Raw genomic sequence first — 22,914 nt, 5'->3', positions numbered from 1 at the left:
TACGTCTATAAAACCTCACCATGAATATGTAACACTTGTTACGGAAAGTAAATTCAGTATCTCACGTTGGTATCGCCTAACGTCATCAGTTTATGTGTTTCCGTGACGTTACCACACGCGAATGTATTTTCCTGCGGCTGTGTACGCTGTGTGGACGGAATTTTAACTCGAAGCGAAATCTTTTTACCCATCTTACAGCGTTTTCTTCCTCTCTGGTGGATCGACACGTATCTTCCCGACTTTGGTAAGTCCTCAGCACAAACGTTTCACTACGGTTTGATATATTCCGGCGTCTGGAATGTTTTGAAATGGAGTTTTCCGGTAGCGTTTTTGTTCGAACCAACATGGCTATATGGAACAAGGATCGTAGCGCGTCGTCTCACCCAGGAAGTCAGACGGCCACCGGAAAGCGGAAGACGCCTCAGCCTAAGCCATGTGCTTTCTCCTAATTTTCAGACCAAGACACGATTTCCTAAGATGAACTCTAGGGTTCTATGTTTAAGTGAAGTTAGTGCAGTGCCATTCAATGATTATTTTAATGGGATAGTAGGGGCGGGGCTTTAATGTTTAAAGAATTATGACGAAGCCAGCTGCTCCAATCAAATGTAAACAGACAGTGTGTGGGGATGTCCTTGGACTATATACGCCGTACACTGAGGTGCAGATGTTGATATTATCACCAGTGGTTGATGTGGTCATTCCGTTGCTGACCACAGGGCTTAGCTTGCGTGTGTGATTGGAAAACGGAACAGAATTTTTCGGTCGTTTTTGTGCCGTTTGTGCCTTATGTCTGTGGTGTCAAGGCTTTAGCCAGAAGGTCTGTTACAGGACTGGCTACAGGACAAGTTTTACTTTCGCCAAGATTTCAATTACTGATACTTCCTAGAAACCCTTCATTGCATTTCTTTGCCTCCCGTGAAAAATGGAAGTATTGTCTTTTAACAATGAAGGTATAATTGTTTTTGTCGTGTGTGTGTTTGTGTGTGTGTGTGTTATAAGTAGTTCTAACAAAGTATAACTTTTGTAGTTGCTAACTAAGTTAAGAATTCTTTCAGATTTGTAGACATTATATAGATCTACTTTTGTGAGACAATAATCATCAACATAGTATGTCTTATGAACCATTATTGTTCCAATATGGTAAAAATTACATATTCTTGATAACATCCCAAGACACATAGAAACGCTCCATAGTGAACAAGATCAGGATCTTGGATCCATTTAACTGCAGCATCAGTGTCTTCAGTGAGTCAACTTACCAGTAGTGCCACCAGCATTATTGTTAGGATTATGAGTAGCCCTTAAGTTAACCCACATGTGCCATACTGTGACTCTGCCAGGTGTTGATGTATTATCTTTGGGCTGGCCACTGAGTCAGGAATGTCAATGTTGACATAACGGCACCTACAGTTGTCTTTGTGCATTATGTGCTAACTCCTGATATGTCACATTGACAGGCCTCCTCTCTCATCATTCTTTCCTTCCAGTAAATACAATGTAGTTTCTTTCAGAACTTACACAAATTGGTCATTGTGAGAAGGATGGGCTAGAAGAAGAATATTTGTAATTTCTTTTATATTGTTGTTCTATCAAAATTTAAGATAGTAACTTAGTAATTGATGAATTTCATAAAATGTTTATTTTTAAGAGTGTGAAAATTTCCTTTCTTAAACGATAAAAAAATTTCTATTGTTTAATGATATCATTTCCACTGTGGCCTATGCATAGATTTCAGAGCAATCAACCCTAAAGTAGTGTGCTTTATAAGAAAAACAATTAGATACCAACAAAAGGTTTATGTTATAATCAATCATTCAATGCTCAATCACTAAGAAAACCACCTGTCTATTATGTGGGTGTTTTTGTCATAATTACTTTCACACCACTAGCTGATGACTCTTTCCTTGTTTGGCTGATAACATTAGTTTGGTATGTACTAGTCTTTAGTATACTATCTCATATCTGTCCTGCTCTTACTTATACCAAGAGTTAAACAGTTTGACTATAGATATAATTCAAGATACATGTATTGTTATTACTACATCTGTTGCTATTTTAGTTCTTGTAAACAAGTATGAATAAGAGACGAAAGTTCAGGGGAAGGTAAGGTTCAGTTTAGCATTGAAATCCATTCTGTCATTATAGTATATATACAGGACTTACCACCCGGTAAACCTGAAGGTTAGAGGTTGGTATGTGAGAACTTGATAAGACTTACAATTTATGTATTAAACATTAGAACTAGTACTGTAACCCTAAGAGGACATGCCTAATCCTATTGCATATAAAACTCTTAATATTTGTACATTATGGAATGCTATAACACAATACAGATTTGACAAAAAAATTGATATTCATTTGATGGTTAAATGTCTTAACACCAAGCTAGAATGTAAATTCAACATTGAATGGTTTCAAATATAAAACTGAAAACACTTTGATCAAAAGCTTTGTTGAAGAGCGTCACCAGAAAATGCTTGACCTTGAGTGAACCCGGCTTAAGCCTACTTGGTTCATTCTGACTGACCACTTCCACCTCTTCTCTCCAGACATTTTGTCTGTGGCCAAACAAGAACCAAGGAAAACAGGTTTGGACAGGCTTCTCTTGTTTTGGTGGATCCTCTTAATTATGTTAGTTGTTATTGAAATGAGACAAAAGATTAAGGTATTTAGAGTACATGTGATGCCCATTTGCTGCTCTAATTGTTTTTCACAGGTTTTGTCAATTAGCTATTTAGTTACCTACATTATATAGGTCATGTTTTGTATCTATAAAGGTACTGCTTATATAAGGTAAATTTACATGCAAATTGTACATTTGAATCAAAGGTCAATTCAATTCAGATCAGTACAAACTTTTGATGCCTGTATTCTTTTTCAATCAGCAATTCGTTTTCGAAATTTGTACTTTCATTTATCCTACCAGCATTTTCCATATTGATATGATATCTATATTCTGGTTGTTTAAATCTAATATCATGAATGCCCTTGCTTTATAAGAGGTAGCTCTCAGCATCAAGTACCATGAATGTTCTGAATCGAAGTCTTCGGTCCTGCGCAATCATTGCTTTTACAATGTAAAGGTGCCTACATGTAAGACTTCATAGAGTAGATGAGCATCTCCTTATGCTTTACTCTCACCTCCCTAAATGGCAGCTCAGGCACTAAGTGTGAACCCTGGCCACTTAATTGCTCAAGAGGGAAATCATACGTTTGTGTACTACAGTGTGCGCTGAAACTGAAAGTATTTTCACTGTTTTCATGTATGGATTGGAAAACCAGGATACTTTCTGCGGCCAATGTTTATGAGGAGCAAGGGTGAAAAAGTTGTGATCATATCTAGAGGTAGATAACAGCTCTAGGGGATTAGTAGAGGGGTTTATGGAACTAGGAATACTGTATATATAGATCATGCATTATATATTATGCATTATTGATCCTGGAATGTTGTGATGATAGAATGCAGGAGTAGGTTGTCTTTTAAATTGTATTACATCTGACAGGTATAGTTTTACTTTCTCTTGCATAAGGCCACACCAATTTAATTTCTTGGTTCACGGATTCGCTCGCTCCTATTTTTTGGGAAAAAAAATAAAAATAAAAATTACCACTCAGCAAATTTTCACCATTAATGAAACCATTCACCAACTTTCTGGTGTAGCAAATTGGCCTTTATATTATAAGCTCCTTAAAGTGTGGGTACAGGTGCTGTTACTGTACAAAAATAGTGTTTTTGTACTTTTATCAAGCTGAAAACTTTTTTTCTTTATGTTTTGGATTAGCCGTTACCTTTACCCCAACCATTTTACAATTTTTATTTTTATTTCGCGCTCTCGCTCCATATTCTTTATGAAAAAATCCGTGAACCAAGAAATTAAATTGGTGTGGCCTAAGGACAGTTTAGTGATTGAATGCAGTTAACTTTCTACATTTACATTTTGTGATAACTATGTAAATGATCAATATTGTAATAGTACTGACCTTGACATCATACTTAAATTGCATCTATGATCTAGTCTTACTATGGAGCATTTAGAGAAATAAGCCTAATTGAAAAAAAATTACTGCTAAAATGTCCTATTTCAAGTATTTGTCAACCATCATCCAGTACACACCCATATGTTACCTAAGTCGTAACCTTCAGAATTTAATGTGTACATCCAGAATAACCACCTGTACATACATGCACAATGTAATTATTGTTAAATACATGGCAACGGACTAAATATTATCACCATACAGCTTAAACAACAAGAAGGAAGAACAACAAGAATTCTAAAAAAAAGTCCAGTATGGTGCCAGCTGTTGTTAAAAGCCATGGCTGTGCTCCAAGTTTGAAACCCCACTCCTGTTTAGGGTACTTTACTTTCATACCATCTGTGCTTGGGTTGTTAGCTCCTAGCATGACTCGGTCAGATCCCTGTTTGTGTGCCATGGCAACATTAACTAACATGGATAAAACACCATGCCGCTACAGAGTTATAAGAGGGTCTTCAATACTTCAAGTTCATGCTCTTTTCTGTAAAGTGTAGGCAGGCCTGTTTAATTTCCTGTAATTCATGCTAATCATAGGGAAGCTATTTTACTTTATGTAATTTTTAGTGGGTTGAAGCGTAAAGCGTTGGTAGAATTCGTGAATTTAACGTAAAGCATAGTCAGCCATCCCGAATTTAGCATAGATCGTTGTCAGGACCCCCCATGCAGACCCTCTTATGATAAAGGGTAGGTCACATGTACCATGTTGAGAAAAAAATCTCAAATGTGTGGGAATGGTGGAGAAGCAAAATGAAACTTTCAAAGGGACTTGCTTTGTTTGAAGATGACCCACTTTAGTGAGATGTTATCAAATCTCTCTCTCTGTCTGTTTTTGTTAGTAACTGTTGCCCAGCTGGCATCTTCCCATTGTTTCTGGTTCCAGCCAGTGGTACTAGTAGAGATATTCCAGACATGGTTATTAGTAAATGATACGTTTGTATTATTATCACTCCAGTTGTCCATGTATAGTGACTGCATCTATTCTTGTATGGCGAGTTTTGACTATACTAGAGGACCACGTCATCTGGGATTCAAGAAATATTGTATTAAAAGGTTACAGTGGACTCGTCTTTTTTTTCAACACCAGCTGTGAGTAAAAGTCAGGAACCTACAACCTATATATATATGTGGTATCCAGTTGGCAAGGGATGTCCGTTGTTTCAAAATGCTAAGTTGCTAACTGATACCGTTGTGGTACGTGGATATGTGTATCCACCATACTGAAGTCTATCGATTAGTTCAGTAGTAGATCACTTCTATCCTTGTATTCTTCTTTCAGTGAACCATTGGTGATGAAACGTTACTGTTCCAGGAAACAGAAAAGCCAAATTATTGGATATTTACCTACAGAATGTATTTAGTAAAGGCCATTTATCCTGAATAGAAATAATGTCATACTCAAATCATTATTTTGACCTGTGCCCTTTGACCTGACCTTCAGGTGACCTGTAGGAGACAGTGGGACCATGGTACGACCGGTCAAGCGGAGGTCGGCCGACCCGCAGGTGGTGAAACAGCTGTGGAACGCCATCGGCCACATCCGGGAGCAGAAGCAGATCGCGAACATCGAGCGCATCACCAAGTACATGGGGCGCGAGTACGAGATCTCCAACCGCGAGACCGTCAAGCAGCTGGGCCACGCGGTGAAGGACGGGCTGGTGATCGAGACGGTGACCCTCGGGGTCAAGGGCGCGAAGGCAGGGGTGGAACAGGAGGGGTACTGGCTGGTCGGCGATGATCCGGTAAGTACGGGGGCTCTAGTAGCATTTTGTATCAGTGTGTCAGGTATAGGGCATTATTGGTAATGTATGCTCTGAAAAAAGTTGAAGAACAGGTATGACATTGTCATTGATACACCTATGAATCCAACAAAATGAACATGCAGAATAAACAGATCGATTAAGTATGATAGAGGTAAATTGTCATACAATATCTACAGGTCATAATATCCTGAAACTGGCATAGAGGGACCCATATGTAAGTTTGGTGGGCATTGTTGTATTGTAAAGGTAGGGGCATATGTGTTGTTGTTTGGGACAGTGTTGTTTTGTTAGATAAACTTGAAACCCCCAAGGAACTGGAATTGAAAGAAAGGATACATGCTGATGACTTGTTGGTGCTTACAAGATAAGCCAGACGTCAGGTTATGTTATCTTTTCTGATTGGTAGACATGCAATTAAGATTTCCATGTAGCAAATTTAATAATATTGCTACAATCAGGCCCAGAGAAGCTTTTTAAATCAATATTTGGCAGATAACATCTACATCAGCGTTCCCGCCAGGCATACGTCTTTACGTCTTTGGACGCATTTTTTTCTGGAAAGACGCACTCGGCTCAGCTGAATGCGTCCATAAAAAAATATGAAAGAAAGGCTGACCTGTACCACCAGCAGCGTTCCCGCCAGGCATACGTCTTTACGTCTTTGGACGCATTTTTTTCTGGAAAGACGCACTCGGCTCAGCTGAATGCGTCCATAAAAAAATATGAAAGAAAGGCTGACCTGTACCACCAGTGTACAAAATGTATCTGGAATCTTTTTAAAAATCTGTCTTTATACGAAGGAATCCTACCTTTACAATTTATACTTCAAATTCTTCACTTTCCGGTCATCCTAGTAGTCTGGGCATGGGGCGGAGCGCGGCACGCTTTACAACTAGCGGACCCATGTGCGACACACCCAGCCAGTCTGAGCTGTCCGTTGCGCAATGTAATTTTTTGTATTCCGTGAAATACGTCTGACAGTCAGCATTCTTTAACACTCGAAGAAATCTTATGCAGATTTTATATTCTGATATTAACATGATACTTACTTGTCCTCAGTTTCACGTATTTGTTAAAGATTTGTGGGTAATACTAGTATTGAACAAGCAAACTGCTCTGCGCGAGTGCTGCACATCTCAACAAAAGTTCTCACACTGTGGGCAGTTGATTGGCAGTCGGTATCTTTGACAACAGGCCGCTAGCGCCAAGCAGTCTAGATTGGCCACCAGGTCCAAATCCAATCATCTTAATAACCAATCAGCGTTTGATAAATGTAATGTTGCACTCTGTTATTGGTCACCGGAAAAAAACAAAAGTTACCGAGTATTAGCGCACGTGACGTTGGTAGCCGCCCGTGTCGTCTGGCAACTTGAGTTTCTTCCCTAGCTGCTAACAAAAAACGGTGCGCGGTAAATAAGTGAAGAATCCAAAACTATACACTTTATTTCTTATTTACAAAATTTCTTTTATTTCAAAAAGACAAAATTTGCGGCAGAAAAGGGGCCGCTATATTGTTGTCAAGCGTCGATCGAGTCGGCTGTGCACTCCGTGGCACATGTCACAGCACGCCCCCCTCCCCAGACGGACCGTCGATCGCAGCGCCGTCTTTCTGGCTACTGCTTCAAGGTTACACCGGCAATGATCACTGCCAAAGAGGCAGCAGATCGTCCTCCTCGAGTAATGTATAACGTTCTTGATCTATTTAAAAAGAAATCCAGCCAAAGATTTCACGCCGAAAACGGGGTTACCTGAGGTCGCAGGAACAAACGCACGCTCGTGGAAAATGACGGCAAGGCCTTGTAAAACCCCACCGATTCAAAAAATTTGACTAAAATCATCGGGCAAAATAGAAAAAAGACACAAAGTGTGATGGCGCCATTATTTTATCGTCTCGGAAAAATTTTTGATGCGGGAGGGCGCAACATCGATCGCACGAGGTAACGTTAGCCATTTTTTTTTTTCAATGACGGAAAATAATTGGCAGAATTTTTTTCGGGCTGACGGACAGGCTAGGCCGCTAGAGCCCTGTTTCGAAGCATCAAAAATCCAAAATTTTCATATAGATATGTCTGGACAAATAATACCCGGGCCAGATCACGGAAGGCTGATTCCCTGTGCTTACAGTTGTTTTTAATATAACGTATTTTGATGAAGACGGTGGTCGTCGATAACTGAAAATGGGAGTAAAAGAGGCAACCGACATCCAATCTCAAGTGCATGATTATCCTCTCAAATTGCAGGAAATTGTGTTCTAGAGGGTTTGAAAATCCAAATTTTCCCGGTGGAGCATGCCCCCGGACCCCCCTAGAATGCGAGCGCCTGCGGCGCTCGTCTCGCGCCTCCGGCGCTCATTACGCCCCTCCCAAATATTTGGACGCATACTTTCAAAAACCTGGCGGGAACGCTGATCTACATAGAAGGCTTTATGTTGTCATGAAATGAAGAACTTAGATGTTTGGAAAGCCTGAGGTATAGGTTGTCCTTTTGTCCTTGACTTGGTAGTTTTGCCTGCATGCAACTGTGCACAAAATGATAGCTTCTAGTTGAAGTTCTAGGAAAGATGCCAAGGTTGGAGTCTGATAGAGTTACTGAAGTGGTTATATGCTTATTTTAAGCCATTGAAACAGAATAATTGTTATCTACTTCTGATTGCCCATTTGTCTTGTCTAGCCTTCTGGACTACACCAGTTCCTTCTGGCCGTTCTGTTGTAATATCAAAGTTTCATGTTGCTTCTGTCAGATAAAGTTGAGCTTTTATGCTTCAAATGTTACTTGTACCTCTTCACCTACACATGTAATATCCCATTTGCCCCTAGGATATACACATAATTTATCAAAAAAGTTCAAAGGCAAACATGACATTAGGTAGTTGAACTTCTAGTCCCTAATGTAGAAGCTGTTACACACATGGTTGCACATTTATTTAGTTTTGTCCCTAGAGCACACTACAAATCACTGTCACATTCCACTGTTAGGAATTTTGTTGTGAAGTTTTGTGTTCTCCAGCTGCAAGTATACATTTCCTCCTAGTGGAAACTTCTAGTTCCTTGATACTCTGTTTAGGGTCTGTGCTGTGGAATTTGGAAGATCCATTAATATTATGGAATGATTCGATGACGGCAGGTTGAAGTTGGTGCATGTTGATAGACGGTCTGCATGCCCTTTTCCACTAAATGTTACGAGCTACTGTATTTCAATTCACCGTTAATTGTTGTCGTTGTGGACCCACTCTAATTCAACTTTATGTTATCTTTGATTATTAGTGAAGAGTTATTAGTTGTTTTAATTATATGTAACACTTGAATCTTGAATTCATCGTTAACTGTTATCGTGACATTTTTCATGATGAGTACACTGGTGGAGGCAATGTCATTATACTCCTGAACACACTTTTATTGTTGCCACACCTTGTAAATAAGCAGCTTGGACACAGAAGTTCCGCCGCTACATGTGGGCGATTCTGTATCTGTATCTATATAGCCGGTATAACCGCCATTCGGCGTAACACACCAGCTTCGCAGGCACGCGGCGCGGCAGCAGCTGGTTATATTACACTGAACGATCCGTCACACCTAACTTTTGCACATCTAACTGCAAGCGTTCTTTAAAACTATCCAGAGAAGATGCCCCTACTGTACTTGGTGATAACAAATTCCAATCTACGATAGTTCTGGGAAAATACAAATTTTTGAACACATCAATCCTAGCTTGGAAACTCTGGTACTTGAAGTCATGGCTGTTTCTTGTTCTTTTTTGAGCTGGTATTAGATACTTATCAGTCGGTACGTCCACCAGCTTATTGGTCATTTTGTACATCATGCAAAGTCTGGACATTTTCCTTCTGTCTTCAAGTGATGTCCACTGTAGATCTGTTTTCATTTTGGTAACACTAGCATCCCTGTTGTAGTTGTTTGTACAAAATCGGGCAGCTTGGTTCTGTACCCTTTCAAGTTTATCTTTGTCTTTCTTTGTATACGGATCCCATACTGTTGCAGCATATTCAAGGTTAGGTCTTACCAGTGACGTGTATGCAAGTGATTTTACGCGGGCTGGGCATGCCCACAAGTTACGTTTGATCACTCCCAATGTCTGTTTAGCCTTGGTTGATTGAGTCCTGTAGAATGTATGGGAAGCTTCCAAATTTACCGTTAAGCGTTACCGTTAAGCATTACCGGTATCCCTAATTTTACTAGGATCCCCCATGCAGCCCCTCTCGATAAACTGTAGTTTCAAAACATGCCTTTTTTCCTTCGGGCAGTTTGCAAAAAATATAGATATTACCATAGCTCTCCACAGATACACAGGATTGGTGATTTTAGGCTCTGATAAAATCTTTCTCAGGCAGTTATCATGATTTTTTGATCATGACTTGAGGGTGAGCTGGGTGAGCCACGTCCTTATCTATATACCATCTCTCTTGCATAATGCTAATAAATTATTCATGTATTTGACCTTGACTCTACATTGCCTAATGGCTGTAACCCTGATTATACATCTGGACAAGATCTTCTGGCATCCCAGATCACATTCCACCCAACTCTCTCTCCTTCTTCTCAAAACTATATGGTTCAGCTCATAAAGAACTTATATGAAGTCTACATTTGGATCAATCTCTGATTCTCAAAAATGCATTGTATACAAGATTCAGATATTCGGAATCAGATACAGATATTCTATACATTATGATATACATTTTTAGAGATTATTCCATAGTGCTGTTGTGAAGAATAAAGACCTGAAATCAGTTTGCCAGTTCAACAGATCATGATGAATAGTCCATTATCTTCCTAAGATGCTATCATTACACATTGGCTGGTCATTATCCAATCAGGTGTAGGGTTATTTTGTATTGGACGATTTTGTGTGATCGCTTGAAAGGAATGAAAAGGTTGGTTAGAGATTGGTTGTATGTTTAGGGTCTGGAGCTTTTGCGTTTAATAGCTGTTTATATCCCCTCTATAAGCTCTCCTTTGAATGAGCACCTATCACTTACAGTTACACAACACAGTACATGCGTGCACCATAAATTACAGGGGTCAAAATTCACATTTGATATTCTTAACACAGACAAGATACAAGGCAAACGTTTAAGAAGAAGTATTAGCTGTCAATATTTAGTGATATTGTAAAACTTCTTGAGGTATATTGTTGCTTCCAATTGCGATAAATACAATTAAGCTTTCTTGCCGTAGTTTAGGTAGGCAAGCACTTATCAAAATAGCAAGTTGTTAGAATCTAAGCTTGCATGTCCATTTTTTTTATAGATACTCTGTGCAATGTGTGCATGGGACAAGGTTTAGTATATACATGTAGTTCATTTTTGAACTCTGTAAGTCGTAGATATGTTTTTTGTTCTTGTCCACAGTAGTGTAAGACTACCCTCTTGTTGGAAGTGCTATTTGGTTTGAAAGTTATTATGATTGGCATAGCAGCCTCAGCCTCTCTCACACAGTTTTCAAACCTTTCATTCAAATTGACTTGTTTGATATCTTCTTTGAAGCCTCATGTAGCCTGGGTACCATCCGGGCAGTAGTTCGTCCTATCTTCGCTTCTGATACCCGTCTGGAGACCTGCACATTCAAACCTTTTGGTGGTGACGTCAGTTAATAAGCGAATTAAGGAATGGGCTCTAGAGCACAAGTTCGATAACAACAGGCCTCCCACAAGCAAACAGAGGCGTTTCAGGTGTTGGAATGCCTGTTCGAACGAGCACCTGAACCTATTCCGTAATTTGCTTGTGTGTAGGGACCAATAAGCGCCAATATTATGTCAAGGTTCCTAGACAGAATAGCAGAGAAGTGACTGTATATAGTTTATGATAAAAATAAAAAAAGAGAAGCGACTTTATATGCATGATAAATGTCATAGCGAAGTACTATTCGGATGGTACCCAACCTTATGTATTAGTGATCCGAAATGGCTATCAAAAGATTTCCTAGAACAATGAAAGATCTCTACAACTTTACAAGAGGGTAGTTTACAGCCTACATAGGAGTCCATTTTCTTGATGTGTGGGATTTATTAATGCTGTGTCTGCCTTGCTGTAGATAGTGCCTCTGGACGCAGGAGGCACAGATCCCACAGTAAGTGTCACAGTTCCACAACCGTAGTTATCTCATCCTTCACTGGAACTCATAGGTTCTGTCATGAGGATTGTCTGATGCCAGTTGTAGCAGTCAGCATTGCGAATAGAAAATCTTACCGAGATATGTATTAAACTGAGACAGAAAGGAAAAAAATCAAAAGAAAAATGAAGAGAAGAAAGAAAAGAAAAAAGAAAGAAAGAAAAAGACAGAAAGCAAAAGACAAAAAGAAACAAAAAGAGAAAGGCAGGAAAGAAATTGAAGAAATAAAAACGAAGAAAAAAGAAGAGAATTGAAAAAAAAGGAAGAAAAAAGAAGAGAATTTGAAAAAAGACTCACTGATTGACACATCCATATTTGTACTCATTTTATTATTTGGCATATAATATCAGACTTCCAAATCTGCCGTAATCCTTCACTCATTCAGACTGACAACTTTGACGGAGAGAATATCTTCTAGTGAAGTTCTACTGGTTTTGTATTGGTATCAGACAATCCAGCTCACCCATGTATTTTTTGGAGCCTTTGATTTAAACTTTTGTGGGGAAAAATAAGAGAGGAATTAGAAACCACTCACCGTTAGACTCCTCCATGCCTGTGGGTTCTGTTACTCATTTCACACTCCACAATTTCTTTGTTCGACTAACCAAGCAACTAACTGTGGTTATGCTGTTGTTGGACTTTGGTTTCCCTGTGGTTGGTGTTGCGGAAAAGTAATGCATGCACTGAGGAAGGTGCCAAATAGTGGAATAGATCTGTTGAGGTTTGACAGTTAAAAGATATGATGGTTTAATGTGGTGTTAGTACCAGTTACAACGTCTGTCTGCCGTTGATGTTCACAAGAAGTAGCATGTTTACTGTTCATGAGAAACACAAATCAACAAAATCTCAATGCCTCTGAGTGAACCAAAATCAGGTATAGATGTGTTGGCATGCTGCTTTATAATATCAGCTACCAATATATTTTTTTATACTTCCTGGATTGTGGAACTACTGGAGAGTGTTTATCTTTCAAGGACATTCTGTGAAAAAAGAAATCATGTCTACGTAGGGCTAAAGGCTTTCATCATGCTTTCATTGCCATTGCAGGTATGATTTGGGCCTAATTCATGTATGCAGAATAGTTTAACAATGTGTTCACTTAGACTTACTCATTGTTTGCATTTTGTTGACTCCATCGTTGAGCTAATATCTAAAATGTTGCCATGAACTCTCATCAATTGTGTACATGACTGTGTATCCCTAGACATGTAGAACAGGTTGTGAGGACTGGAATTGAATCTTACATTTGATGAATTTTCTTGTACAAAAGGAGAAATTTAAAACTTACAGATGAAGAAACATGCATATCCAGTAGAACTGCATTTCATACATTCCAATTAATTTCATCTGTGAGTGAAATTGACATCTTGAAGTTTTATTAACTTTTTTCGGATACAAGGTAAAAAGCTCTTAATTACCAACAAGCTCCTCTGAATCTGATCCATCTTAAGTTGAAACCACCCAGTGCCTAAAAATGTCACTCGACCTCAACCAAGACAGGAGCAGATACAAACTGCCAGGCACCTTTTGCTTTCATCACACTTCTGTTCCGGTCATGTGACAAAGGTGTTGGGTCATTTCAACTTGAGAGGGTCAGAGGACTGATCAGAAGCTTGTTAATAAATGTTTTCCTTGTGTACAGAAATAGAGTATAAATCCTTATAAATGAATTTCATACATATCATTAGCTATAATGGCTCAAAACTGATCACCTGAAATCAAAGATTTTTAACGTCTCCCTTAAACTGTATTGCTGATTATGTTTACCACTGTAAAATTTCAGGCACTCTAAATATCATACCATTCTCTGATTCTAACAGAAGTTCTCAGACAGACTAACAGACCTACAGGATGTTGAAGTGCATATAAGTGTATTGTTGAGAGCTGTTGTTGTTGTTGTTGTTATTGTTTAGGAGGGAGAGGACCATGACTGGTACTGTTTTGAGTGCCACCAGCCAGGAGAGGTGGTCCTGTGTAGCGGGTGTCACCGTGTCTACCACAGCAAGTGTCTGCCCGAGGAGTGTAAACCACGTGACTCCGCTTCCCAGTGGTACTGTCCTGTCTGCCAGGTAGGTGGGAACACTCATGCAAATTAGGTACTGTCCTGTCTGTCAGGTAGGTGGGAACACTCATGCAAATTAGGTACTGTCCTGTCTGTCAGGTAGGTGGGAACACTCATGCAAATTAGGTACTGTCCTGTCTGCCAGGTAGGTGGGAACACTCATGCAAATTAGGTACTGTCCTGTCTGCCAGGTAGGTGGGGACACTCATGCAAATTAGGTACTGTCCTGTCTGCCAGGTAGGTGGGAACACTCATGCAAATTAGGTACTGTCCTGTCTGCCAGGTAGGTGGGAACACTCATGCAAATTAGGTACTGTCCTGTCTGCCAGGTAGGTGGGAACACTCATGCAAATTAGGTACTGTCCTGTCTGCCAGGTACGTGGGAACACTCATGCAAATTAGGTACTGTCCTGTCTGCCAGGTAGGTGGGGACACTCATGCAAATTAGGTACTGTCCTGTCTGCCAGGTACGTGGGAACACTCATGCAAATTAGGTACTGTCCTGTCTGCCAGGTAGGTGGGGACACTCATGCAAATTAGGTACTGTCCTGTCTGCCAGATAGGTGGGGACACTCATGCAAATTAGGTACTGTCCTGTCTGCCAGGTACGTGGGAACACTCATGCAAATCAGCCATACATGCAAATTAGACACTAAAATTTGTTTACAGCATACAAGTATGGCACAGTCATGTCAAAGTTTTCTTTGACTGTGACATACTTGTATATTTCTGCCATACTTTCTGGTAAGAACTCTTTGCGTCATTTACAAAGCCACTCTAATCGACATTTAAAAATTGATGATTATTGATTTTGAGCCTCTGAAGCTTGCTTAAGATATCAGATTTTATTTTACGTTACGTTACAGGTATCAGCTTTTTTTCACTTATTCACTGAATTTTAGAGAATGCACTGAATTTTGCAGCAGAGGTTGTTTATGCCTTGATGAAAGTTATCTTTGTACAGTTGTTTTTACTTGTCCTTTTTCAGGCAATGCAGCGTAAAACCCAGCCTATAAAGAAGAAAGAGTTGAACAGGATGCTCGTGTTTGTGGTCTACAGAATGAAAGAAAAGGTGGTAAAGACTGAATCATATTTTTTCTACCTTTTCTATAATAGAAAAACAGTGATAAGACTTACCTTTTTCTGTTGTACATAAGACTTTGAAATGTTTATGAAAAAAAATTGTATTTGGGTAATTGTAAAAAATCTGCAAACCCTTAAAGTGTTGTCAAATGACATAAAATTTCAAATGTAGAGATCAAAAATCAAGATAAATTTAGACCCAAGTTCCATTTGTGTTGGTAGAACTTATTTTGTTGCAGGACTAAACTGTAACTTCCAACACAATGGGAAAACGGAAGTTACCAAAGTGTTTGATTGAACAACACCCATTTTAGAGTATAGGAGTTTTCCTAGGTTTCTTTACAGAACCAGTTAATCTCACATTAGCTGACGTTTTGATGTCTGTCAGACATCTTCTTTAAAGCTTCACTCACTGGAGTTCTGCTTCTCGCAGGTGGCACTTTTGCAGTGAGAACGCAATCCCAAATGTGGCGTCGGGCGTGGCGTAACTGGTAGAGCTTTCGGCTCGGAATCTATGGGTCCTGAGTTCGATTCCCACCGTGTCCCCGACGTTGTGCCCTTGGGAAAGGCACTTTACACGACTTTCCTTCTGTCTGTACCGTGTATGTGGCATTGTTAATATAAGTTACAAAAACTTGAGTGCAGTGCCACATCGTCCTCGTCTGTCCAAAAGCAAATAGAAAAAAAAAAAAATGTGGCTGAGTTTGTCACCCCCCCCCCCTCCCCCCAGCCCCCCTGTCACGGTTCATCACTGGGGTTGACTTCCTTAAAAGAAAACTCCTATATCCTATGATCTACAAACCTGATGAAATTATTTTCGGAACCACTATTTTTTTCTGAAGGAATAAGCAGTGCATGTTTCATACTGTACACCAAAGATTGCTGACAGTGTTCCTCTCCTTTTCCCAGCAATCCCGCGAGCTGTCCAGAAAAGTCAGCCTGCAGGACCATCCCAACTTCCCTCGCCTGGTCCACTCACACATGGACCTGTCCATCATGCAACAGGTACGGATGTATTTTCATGGTGTTTTTTCTTCTGTTACAGCTTGTTTGTTTTATTGGTATCTCCATGAAGAACAATAAATAAAATTGTCTTGTAATGTTGTTACATTTCAGTCATGTCTGATGTTGAAAGGGAAAAATGTGATACAAGGTTGTAGCTACAAGCTAAGTTACAACAGCTGCTGGGCAGGCGAATATTTTCCATATCTGCTAAATCAATATCATGACCTCATGAAAAGTGGCCGGCAGGCCTCTTTGAGCTTTCACAAATAAACAAAGGTTCAAACAAACAAACGAACATGTTGTATTCTTGACGGAGTTTCTATGTATATAGTGAGTGTACATACACAGTAACACCACACCCCATTATTGTAAGACTGGCAGAAAGTTCTTGTCTAAAACAACCAGTATTGTGCAGATTATTGACAGAGAGAAGTACATGTCACTGAATCTCTGAAAGTGGAAAGATCTTAAAAATGACCCTTACTGCTGATCTTCCAGCGGGCAGAAGAGTGCAAGTTCAAGTGTCCGGAGGAGTTTGAGGCAGCGACTCGACAGATCCTCCACAATAACCTGATCTACTACGGAGATGAGAGCGAGTTCACTGAGCTGGCCAGAGTAGTGCTGGCTGACTGTAGACATGATGTAAGATATACCTTTTACTATCTTATATGCTATCTTAGTTACCATTTGTAAACATAGAACCTGTATATGTAATAAAAATCAACTTACTTTCAAAGTTTCAAAGGAAGCTCAGAGAAAAAATGGAGTCAAGTTACATGCACACCTTTTACTATCTTAGTTGCGATTTGTGAATATAGCACCTGTATATATAATAAAAAAGCAAGTTTTAATTTTTCAAAAGAAGGTTTGTGAAAACAATGTTAATGTTCCAACAGACAAATCATTTATTCACAGATCAGACTATAGTAACTTTTGTTTTTCTATTCAAAATAATGTAAGAGCAAAGCCCGATAGAGTTAAAATAATTTTGTATTTTTTGTTCCCCCAGCTGCGAGAGATCCAGCTGTGTAAGGACTGTTACATGATGTCCAACTCCAGAAACCTGAAGGACTGGTTCATCAGACCTTGTGTAAGTCCACACTTATACTGTGCTGCTGTTAGTTATGAATGATTATTGTGCAAAACCAATTGTAAGAAAACTTCACTAAGCATTGCTACATTGTAGGGCTCTTTGTTACCTAGATTTTTAAAAAAACAAAAAAAACCTTAAGATTGTGTTATAAGCAGGCCTGTCTCCAGGACTCGTCCCTCCGTCCCAGGACAGAAATTTGCTTGTTGGAACGGACAAAAATTTCACCCCATCCCTTCCAAAAATCTGAACTTCAGTACAGAAAATTGATGAAATGTGTTTTTAAAAGCTTGAAATGACAGATTTAAGAATCAACATGCCAGCTCTCAAACAATGAGTTGGGCAGAAAAATGTTTAAAGCTGGAGACAGCCCTGGTTATAATAATCCTATTTCCCAAGACTTTTTACTGTGATGAAAGATTCACCTAAACCCCCCTCCCCTCAGGACCCTCCCCATGCCCTGGTGTGGGCTAAGATGAAGGGTTTCGGTTGGTGGCCGGCCAAGGTTCTCCAAGACAAGGATGGCCAGTCAGATGTCAGGTTCTTTGGCAGGCTTCACCAGAGGTGAGATGATATAGAAGTATCAAATATGATATACATTTCAGCTCATTTTAAATGTTATTTTAATGGTAACTTGCCCCAAGGATAGCAAATACATATTCAATGGCAGCCAAGTACAGTTGTTTGTGTGTATAACTGTCACTAACTATTGCTAAGGGCATTAGAGGGTTACAGAAGACACTTAACTGTGCATGAAGTTTCCCTTTCATACGTGCAAATAAATGATTATACAGGTTCTGTTTTTCAGCACTTTGACAAGTGTTTTGCAAAATCAACCTTTTTTTTAATGTTCTTGTGTTTTTTTGGCAGAGCCTGGATCACAGAAGACTGCATCAAGCCGATTGACATAAACATCCAGCAGCTGCAAAAGAAGCGGACAGCTGCGTGGAAACGAGCGTACGATGAAGTGCAGGAGCATCAGGTACCATCCCAGGGAGTGTCTGATAGACTACAGATAAAGTCAAGCCACTGATCTTGGTTACTTGAACTTGCAGTTGAAATGGACGTTACATCTATTAGACTGTTCACAAATGACTAATCAATGCCCTACTCTACTACTTCACTGTTCAAAATCTGTTAAACACATGTTGCCATTTTCAACAAGAAGAAGCAATCATGGATTGCATGCCACTGCCAATATACTGTAAGTCTCTTTATTTCCGGGGTGTTTTTAGATTCGCGGTATTCGCGGAGACCTTCGTGCCGCGAATCTACTTCTCCGCGGATGTGTTTGGTGCAAATGTGCCCCCCTCCCCAAATTCACGGCCGACCTCGAGATACTAGTAAGATAAAAGCAAGGAGTGATGCAAAAACAACACACATGCGATCATGTAAACGATATCAAAATTTTATTCAAAGTATACATATGTACACAAGTAATGCCTGGCTTCAATAATTTAGTTACTTCTTACAAAGAACAGTAAAGGAAAACAAAATCGGCCGCATACCGAGTGCCGAAAAAAAATAATTTACGAGGCCACGCGCAGCATAATTTCTCGTAACATCGGATCACTTTGAAGTTCTATTCCAGCGCCAATGTCTTCTTCCATAACTTCGGTTTACACTCCATCATATTCGTACTGAAATACACTTAGTCGCTGCCGTTGACCACTGTTTGATTCACGGAATTCGAAAATGCAAAGCTACAAAGTTGTCTGAAACCTCGATCGCCATAATCCTTTGTTCTTGACGAGCTTGGCTTGGAATCAAGACGCCGTGAAAAAGACAAAAAAATCATGCCTACAGTTTCTATAAAATGTTCACTCTGTGCTCCAGTTGTCAACCAACCTGTATTTGACCTTTTTATTCCTGAATCGATGTTTGCACTTCCATAGAAAGGCTCTTTTAAACAACCGAAAACCGACGCTTCTACAAGCTTGTTGTGACTAGCTTGGGATTTCCCAAGCAGCATGGGCGAACCCTTTTTTAAAAGAAGATACAAACACCTTTACTTGTCAAATGAATAAAGTATAAAATCACACACTCCTTAAATATATGTCCTTTATAATCATACAACATATGTGATAAATAGTTGTGCATTTTTTATGGTTAAATTAGAGCACAATTGCACTGCTGGAAGCATTTTCACCCATACCATAATCGACTGTCCCGATGACCCTACATGACCTCCAAGGCGCCATCTTGCCAAAATGAGCCGCCGTCAGAACTAAACACAAACTTGCCAATTTCTCCTTGATTTCTCGCTAATTAACATTGTCTCAACATTTTCGAGATTTTCCTGACCATGCAAAAGTGAAATACTATCAAAAATGATTAATATTGCCTTACGGACTGTCGGTAAATTCGCCGAAAAAAAATAGTTCAACCCACGTGTTATGTTACGCGTAAACTTGCGCTAGCGCTAAGTACTCGGTCGCGAACTCTTTTTCCCACACATCGTCCACCGCGAATCTGAAGACAGCGCGGATTGGTCATTTGACCGAAACCGCGGATTTTAGGCGCCGCGGATCTAAAGAGACTTACAGTATTATGTTATCAACATAGTTGCAGTTTCCAACAGTGTCAGTAGGAGGTGCTGCATCACTGGTCCTTTGTTAAACTGGTGGCAGCAGTGATATTACCAATGAATTTTTTGGTATGGCGGCCTTGAAAAGGCATCTTTTAACAAGAAGTACCTGTTCCACCATACCTTCCACTGTATTTTGGAGAATCTTAATAAATAGACAGATTAATAAAAATGATTTTTTTTATAACCCTCCAGTCCAGGCTAGAGCACGTGCAGGCCAACCCCCTGTCGGTGTCGTCAGAGTCGCGAGGCTCGTCCCACAGTGATGGGGATGATGATGATGATGAGGAGGAGGAGGAGGAGGAGACCATGCAGGATGCAGACGACAGCGGGGATGACCTGTCTGAACCTGAGGAACCAATATCCAGCACTTCCAATGGGGACCAACAGGTACATAGAAAGACACCTTTTCGCAAAAATGTAGAATATTTCCCTCGTCGCCTTTGCTCAAGCAATGACAAGTTTCATCCACGACAGACTGTCCGCAGCCAGTGCAGCAATAGCGTCAGGGCTCAGGTCACCTTCCACATCCCCCAGAAGGTTCTGGACATAGGTTGACGGCAATCAGTTGCCCTAACGTCCTGAAGTTTCTTTACAAGTTGACATGGACTATTTTGTGCTTGTTAACCACACCTTGTATGGTTAACAAGTGCAGATTGTTGCCTTTTGAAGGTTGACATGGTGGTGTGTTATCGGGAAGGGTGGTTATACAGGCTATATAGATATACAAAATGTAGATACAGACATGTTCATTTTGCCAGAGCTTTTGAGTGAGTGGGTGATTCCCTGTCTTGTTGATTGCAATCAGTTGCCCTGAGTTCCTGAAGTTTCTTTACAAGTTTAAATGGACTATTTTGTGCTTGTTAACCACACCTTGTATGGTTAACAAGTGCAGATTGTTGCCTTCTGAAGGTTGACATGTTGATTTTGCCAGGAGCTTGCTGAGGCAGTGAACCAGGTGAGCTCCACCGGCGAGGTGTTACAGCCGACGCCCCCCGCCACGCCCCAGAAGGCCTCCGTCTCCACGGTCGCCACGCAGACGCGGAAGTGGGCCTCAGCCGCGGAGGGGAAGGCCCCGAGCACCAAGACCAAGTTCGTCCAGACGGTGACATCCAACGCGCCCGCCTGCACCTGCCACGAGAAATACAACAAGATCTTCTCAGACTTCAAGGAGAGGATGGAGGAGAATCAGAAGAAGGAGAAGGAGCAGATTCTACAGGACCTGACAGACAAGGTGGGCGACTTTAGCTCAGCTTTGTACAAGAATAGTTATTTTATTTACATGATCCAATCAAAAACACAATCTGCTAGTGCTGTCTCTTTTTATTTTGAACACAAGTGAAATAGGCATATCAAAAACGTAACCAAAACTCATCATGATAACTTGTGCTTTTACGTCGATGAAGGTTAGACATCCAGGTAAGGAGATAAGCTAAAAATCAGTTACTCAAGCAACTGGATATAATTTTGGAAATGGTCAGACGTTTCAGACACCAAAAGAAGCCTGATGGCTGTCTGAAATGTCTGACCGTTTCCAAAATAATACCCAGTTGCTTGAGTACCTGCTTTTTGACGTAAGTTGTGCTTTTGTCTAAAATCATTTATGTCAGCCAACCACACTTTTGCGAGAAATCTTTAAGTAGTGAAAGACTTGAGTAAAATCTGCCTGACAAACAAACTTGAAACTGAAGTTGTTGTGCCCTACACTTTCAGCTGAAGAGTGAACATGAGCAGGACAAGCGAGAATCCCTGGCCAAGGCAGCCGCGAGTAACAAGTCTGAGGTGGAGCAAGCCGTTAAGAAGGCCAAGGAGGAGGTGGAGTCATCCAAGACAGTGGACCGCAAGCAGATGGAGGAGGAACACAAGGCCGAGATCTCATTTGTCAAGAGACGTCAGTGGGTCAGTAATGACTGAGTCACACACTTTCACATACTTGAAACCTGCATACTTGTGCCAACTTTTCCTATCAACCAAAAATTTGGCTATCTTCCTGTCTGTTCCAGTGACCTCTCCACAATTGTGACATTGTATTGTAGAACAATTAAATGTAGAACAATGTCAAAACAGCTTGGAACCTCATTCTCAGCACACATGTATTGTTGGTAACATGCAAAGATGGTTGTTTTCCAGTATATCAAGCTCAGATGAGCTTAAAACAGCCCCATCTACATGTATACAACAATGTTACTGTACCATTTGTTTCCCCAACAAAAAAATTCACCTCTCCTCTACTTCATCAAAAAGTGCAGTTCTGTTAAGAGTTGATAGGTGGCGTTGCTGACCTGTTGTTATTCTGTTCCAGTGTTACAACTGCGAGGCTGAGGCGATGTACCACTGCTGCTGGAACACCAGCTACTGTTCTGTCAAATGTCAACAGGAGCACTGGCACGCAGAGCACAAGAAAACCTGCCGGCGCAAGCGCTGAGAAGCGGCACTCCTCGAAAACTTCCCAGAAGACCAAGTCATCCAGCTTAGTTCTAGACATCATTGTTCTTCTTCATCATTGAGAGACATTTCAAATGAATTAATCATAGTCAAACTTTTACAAAATGCCCTTGCTGGCAAAATGAAACCTTAAGATTGCACTATTGGTACAAGACATTTTAGTTTTGTAAGCGTGAGTGATAGAAATATAGTATTTCATTCCCCTCGTTTCTCACAGTTTTGTATTCCTTACAGACCATCCAACAGTTCCAAGTACTTTTTCATGTAGAATGCTTCATTGAGAACACTTTTTCATGTATCTATACAACCCTAGCTGGCAAAAGGAACAACATATACAGGCAATATCCTACAGTTCCTACCCTATCCACAAGTTTGTTTCCCAGGGAAATTTCTAATAAAACAGTGAAATAAGTGTGTTACTTTTAATCTTCTGTTCAGCTCCTACTGCATCAGATACTGGACAGTCTAGTAGATAAACTGAAAAGACTTTGGCTATCCATTAACCTCTTAAAACAGTATGTACAGTTTCATGTTTGTAGATGTTTCTGGTGTCTGTGTGTTTCCCTAGCTTCTACTGGGTTCTACAATGTACATGTCGTAACTTAACCCTGCTGAAACCTACACATTTAAGTGTTACAGGTTTATATATGAAACTGCCAGCACTGGGAGTTAAGGCAATGCATCCACTGCTACTGTATTGTATGACCAGATTTCTTTAA

At 40.2% G+C, this 22,914-nt stretch overlaps 1 protein-coding gene across 3 annotated transcripts; it reads left to right on the top strand.

The window, feature by feature from the left end:
* The first annotated feature begins 77 nt into the window (after positions 1-77).
* Positions 78-22,903, top strand: LOC118424628 (zinc finger MYND domain-containing protein 11-like). 3 transcript variants are annotated; one of them, XM_035833275.1, is made up of 14 exons: positions 78-244; positions 5,477-5,777; positions 11,846-11,881; positions 13,837-13,992; positions 14,974-15,057; positions 15,978-16,073; positions 16,572-16,715; positions 17,083-17,163; positions 17,609-17,727; positions 18,034-18,145; positions 19,946-20,140; positions 20,685-20,984; positions 21,464-21,649; positions 22,053-22,903. In XM_035833275.1, the coding sequence occupies exons 2-14, from the start codon at positions 5,502-5,504 to the stop codon at positions 22,173-22,175; spliced, it is 1,908 nt and encodes a 635-aa protein (XP_035689168.1). In that variant the 5' UTR covers positions 78-244; positions 5,477-5,501; the 3' UTR covers positions 22,176-22,903. The 3 variants fall into 3 exon arrangements, with proteins under 3 accessions (XP_035689168.1, XP_035689167.1, XP_035689170.1); XM_035833274.1 differs by having other exon boundaries at positions 14,974-15,060; XM_035833277.1 differs by lacking the exon at positions 11,846-11,881 and having other exon boundaries at positions 14,974-15,060.
* The last annotated feature ends 11 nt before the right edge of the window (positions 22,904-22,914 follow it).

Source organism: Branchiostoma floridae, chromosome 10, assembly GCF_000003815.2.
Source record: "Branchiostoma floridae strain S238N-H82 chromosome 10, Bfl_VNyyK, whole genome shotgun sequence".
NCBI lineage: Eukaryota > Metazoa > Chordata > Leptocardii > Amphioxiformes > Branchiostomatidae > Branchiostoma > Branchiostoma floridae.
The sequence above is the reverse complement of the archived record's forward strand: the minus strand, read 5'-3'. Positions and strand labels throughout refer to the sequence as shown.

Excerpts from the sequence above, each read along its gene's own strand:
- LOC118424628 (XM_035833274.1), top strand. The coding sequence starts at position 5,502 with ATGGTACGACCGGTCAAGCGGAGGTCGGCCGACCCGCAGGTGGTGAAA. Across the intron at positions 5,778-11,845 it reads GGCTGGTCGGCGATGATCCG|ATAGTGCCTCTGGACGCAGG; the intron begins GTAAGTACGGGG and ends GCCTTGCTGTAG. Across the intron at positions 20,141-20,684 it reads CTTCCAATGGGGACCAACAG|GAGCTTGCTGAGGCAGTGAA; the intron begins GTACATAGAAAG and ends TGATTTTGCCAG.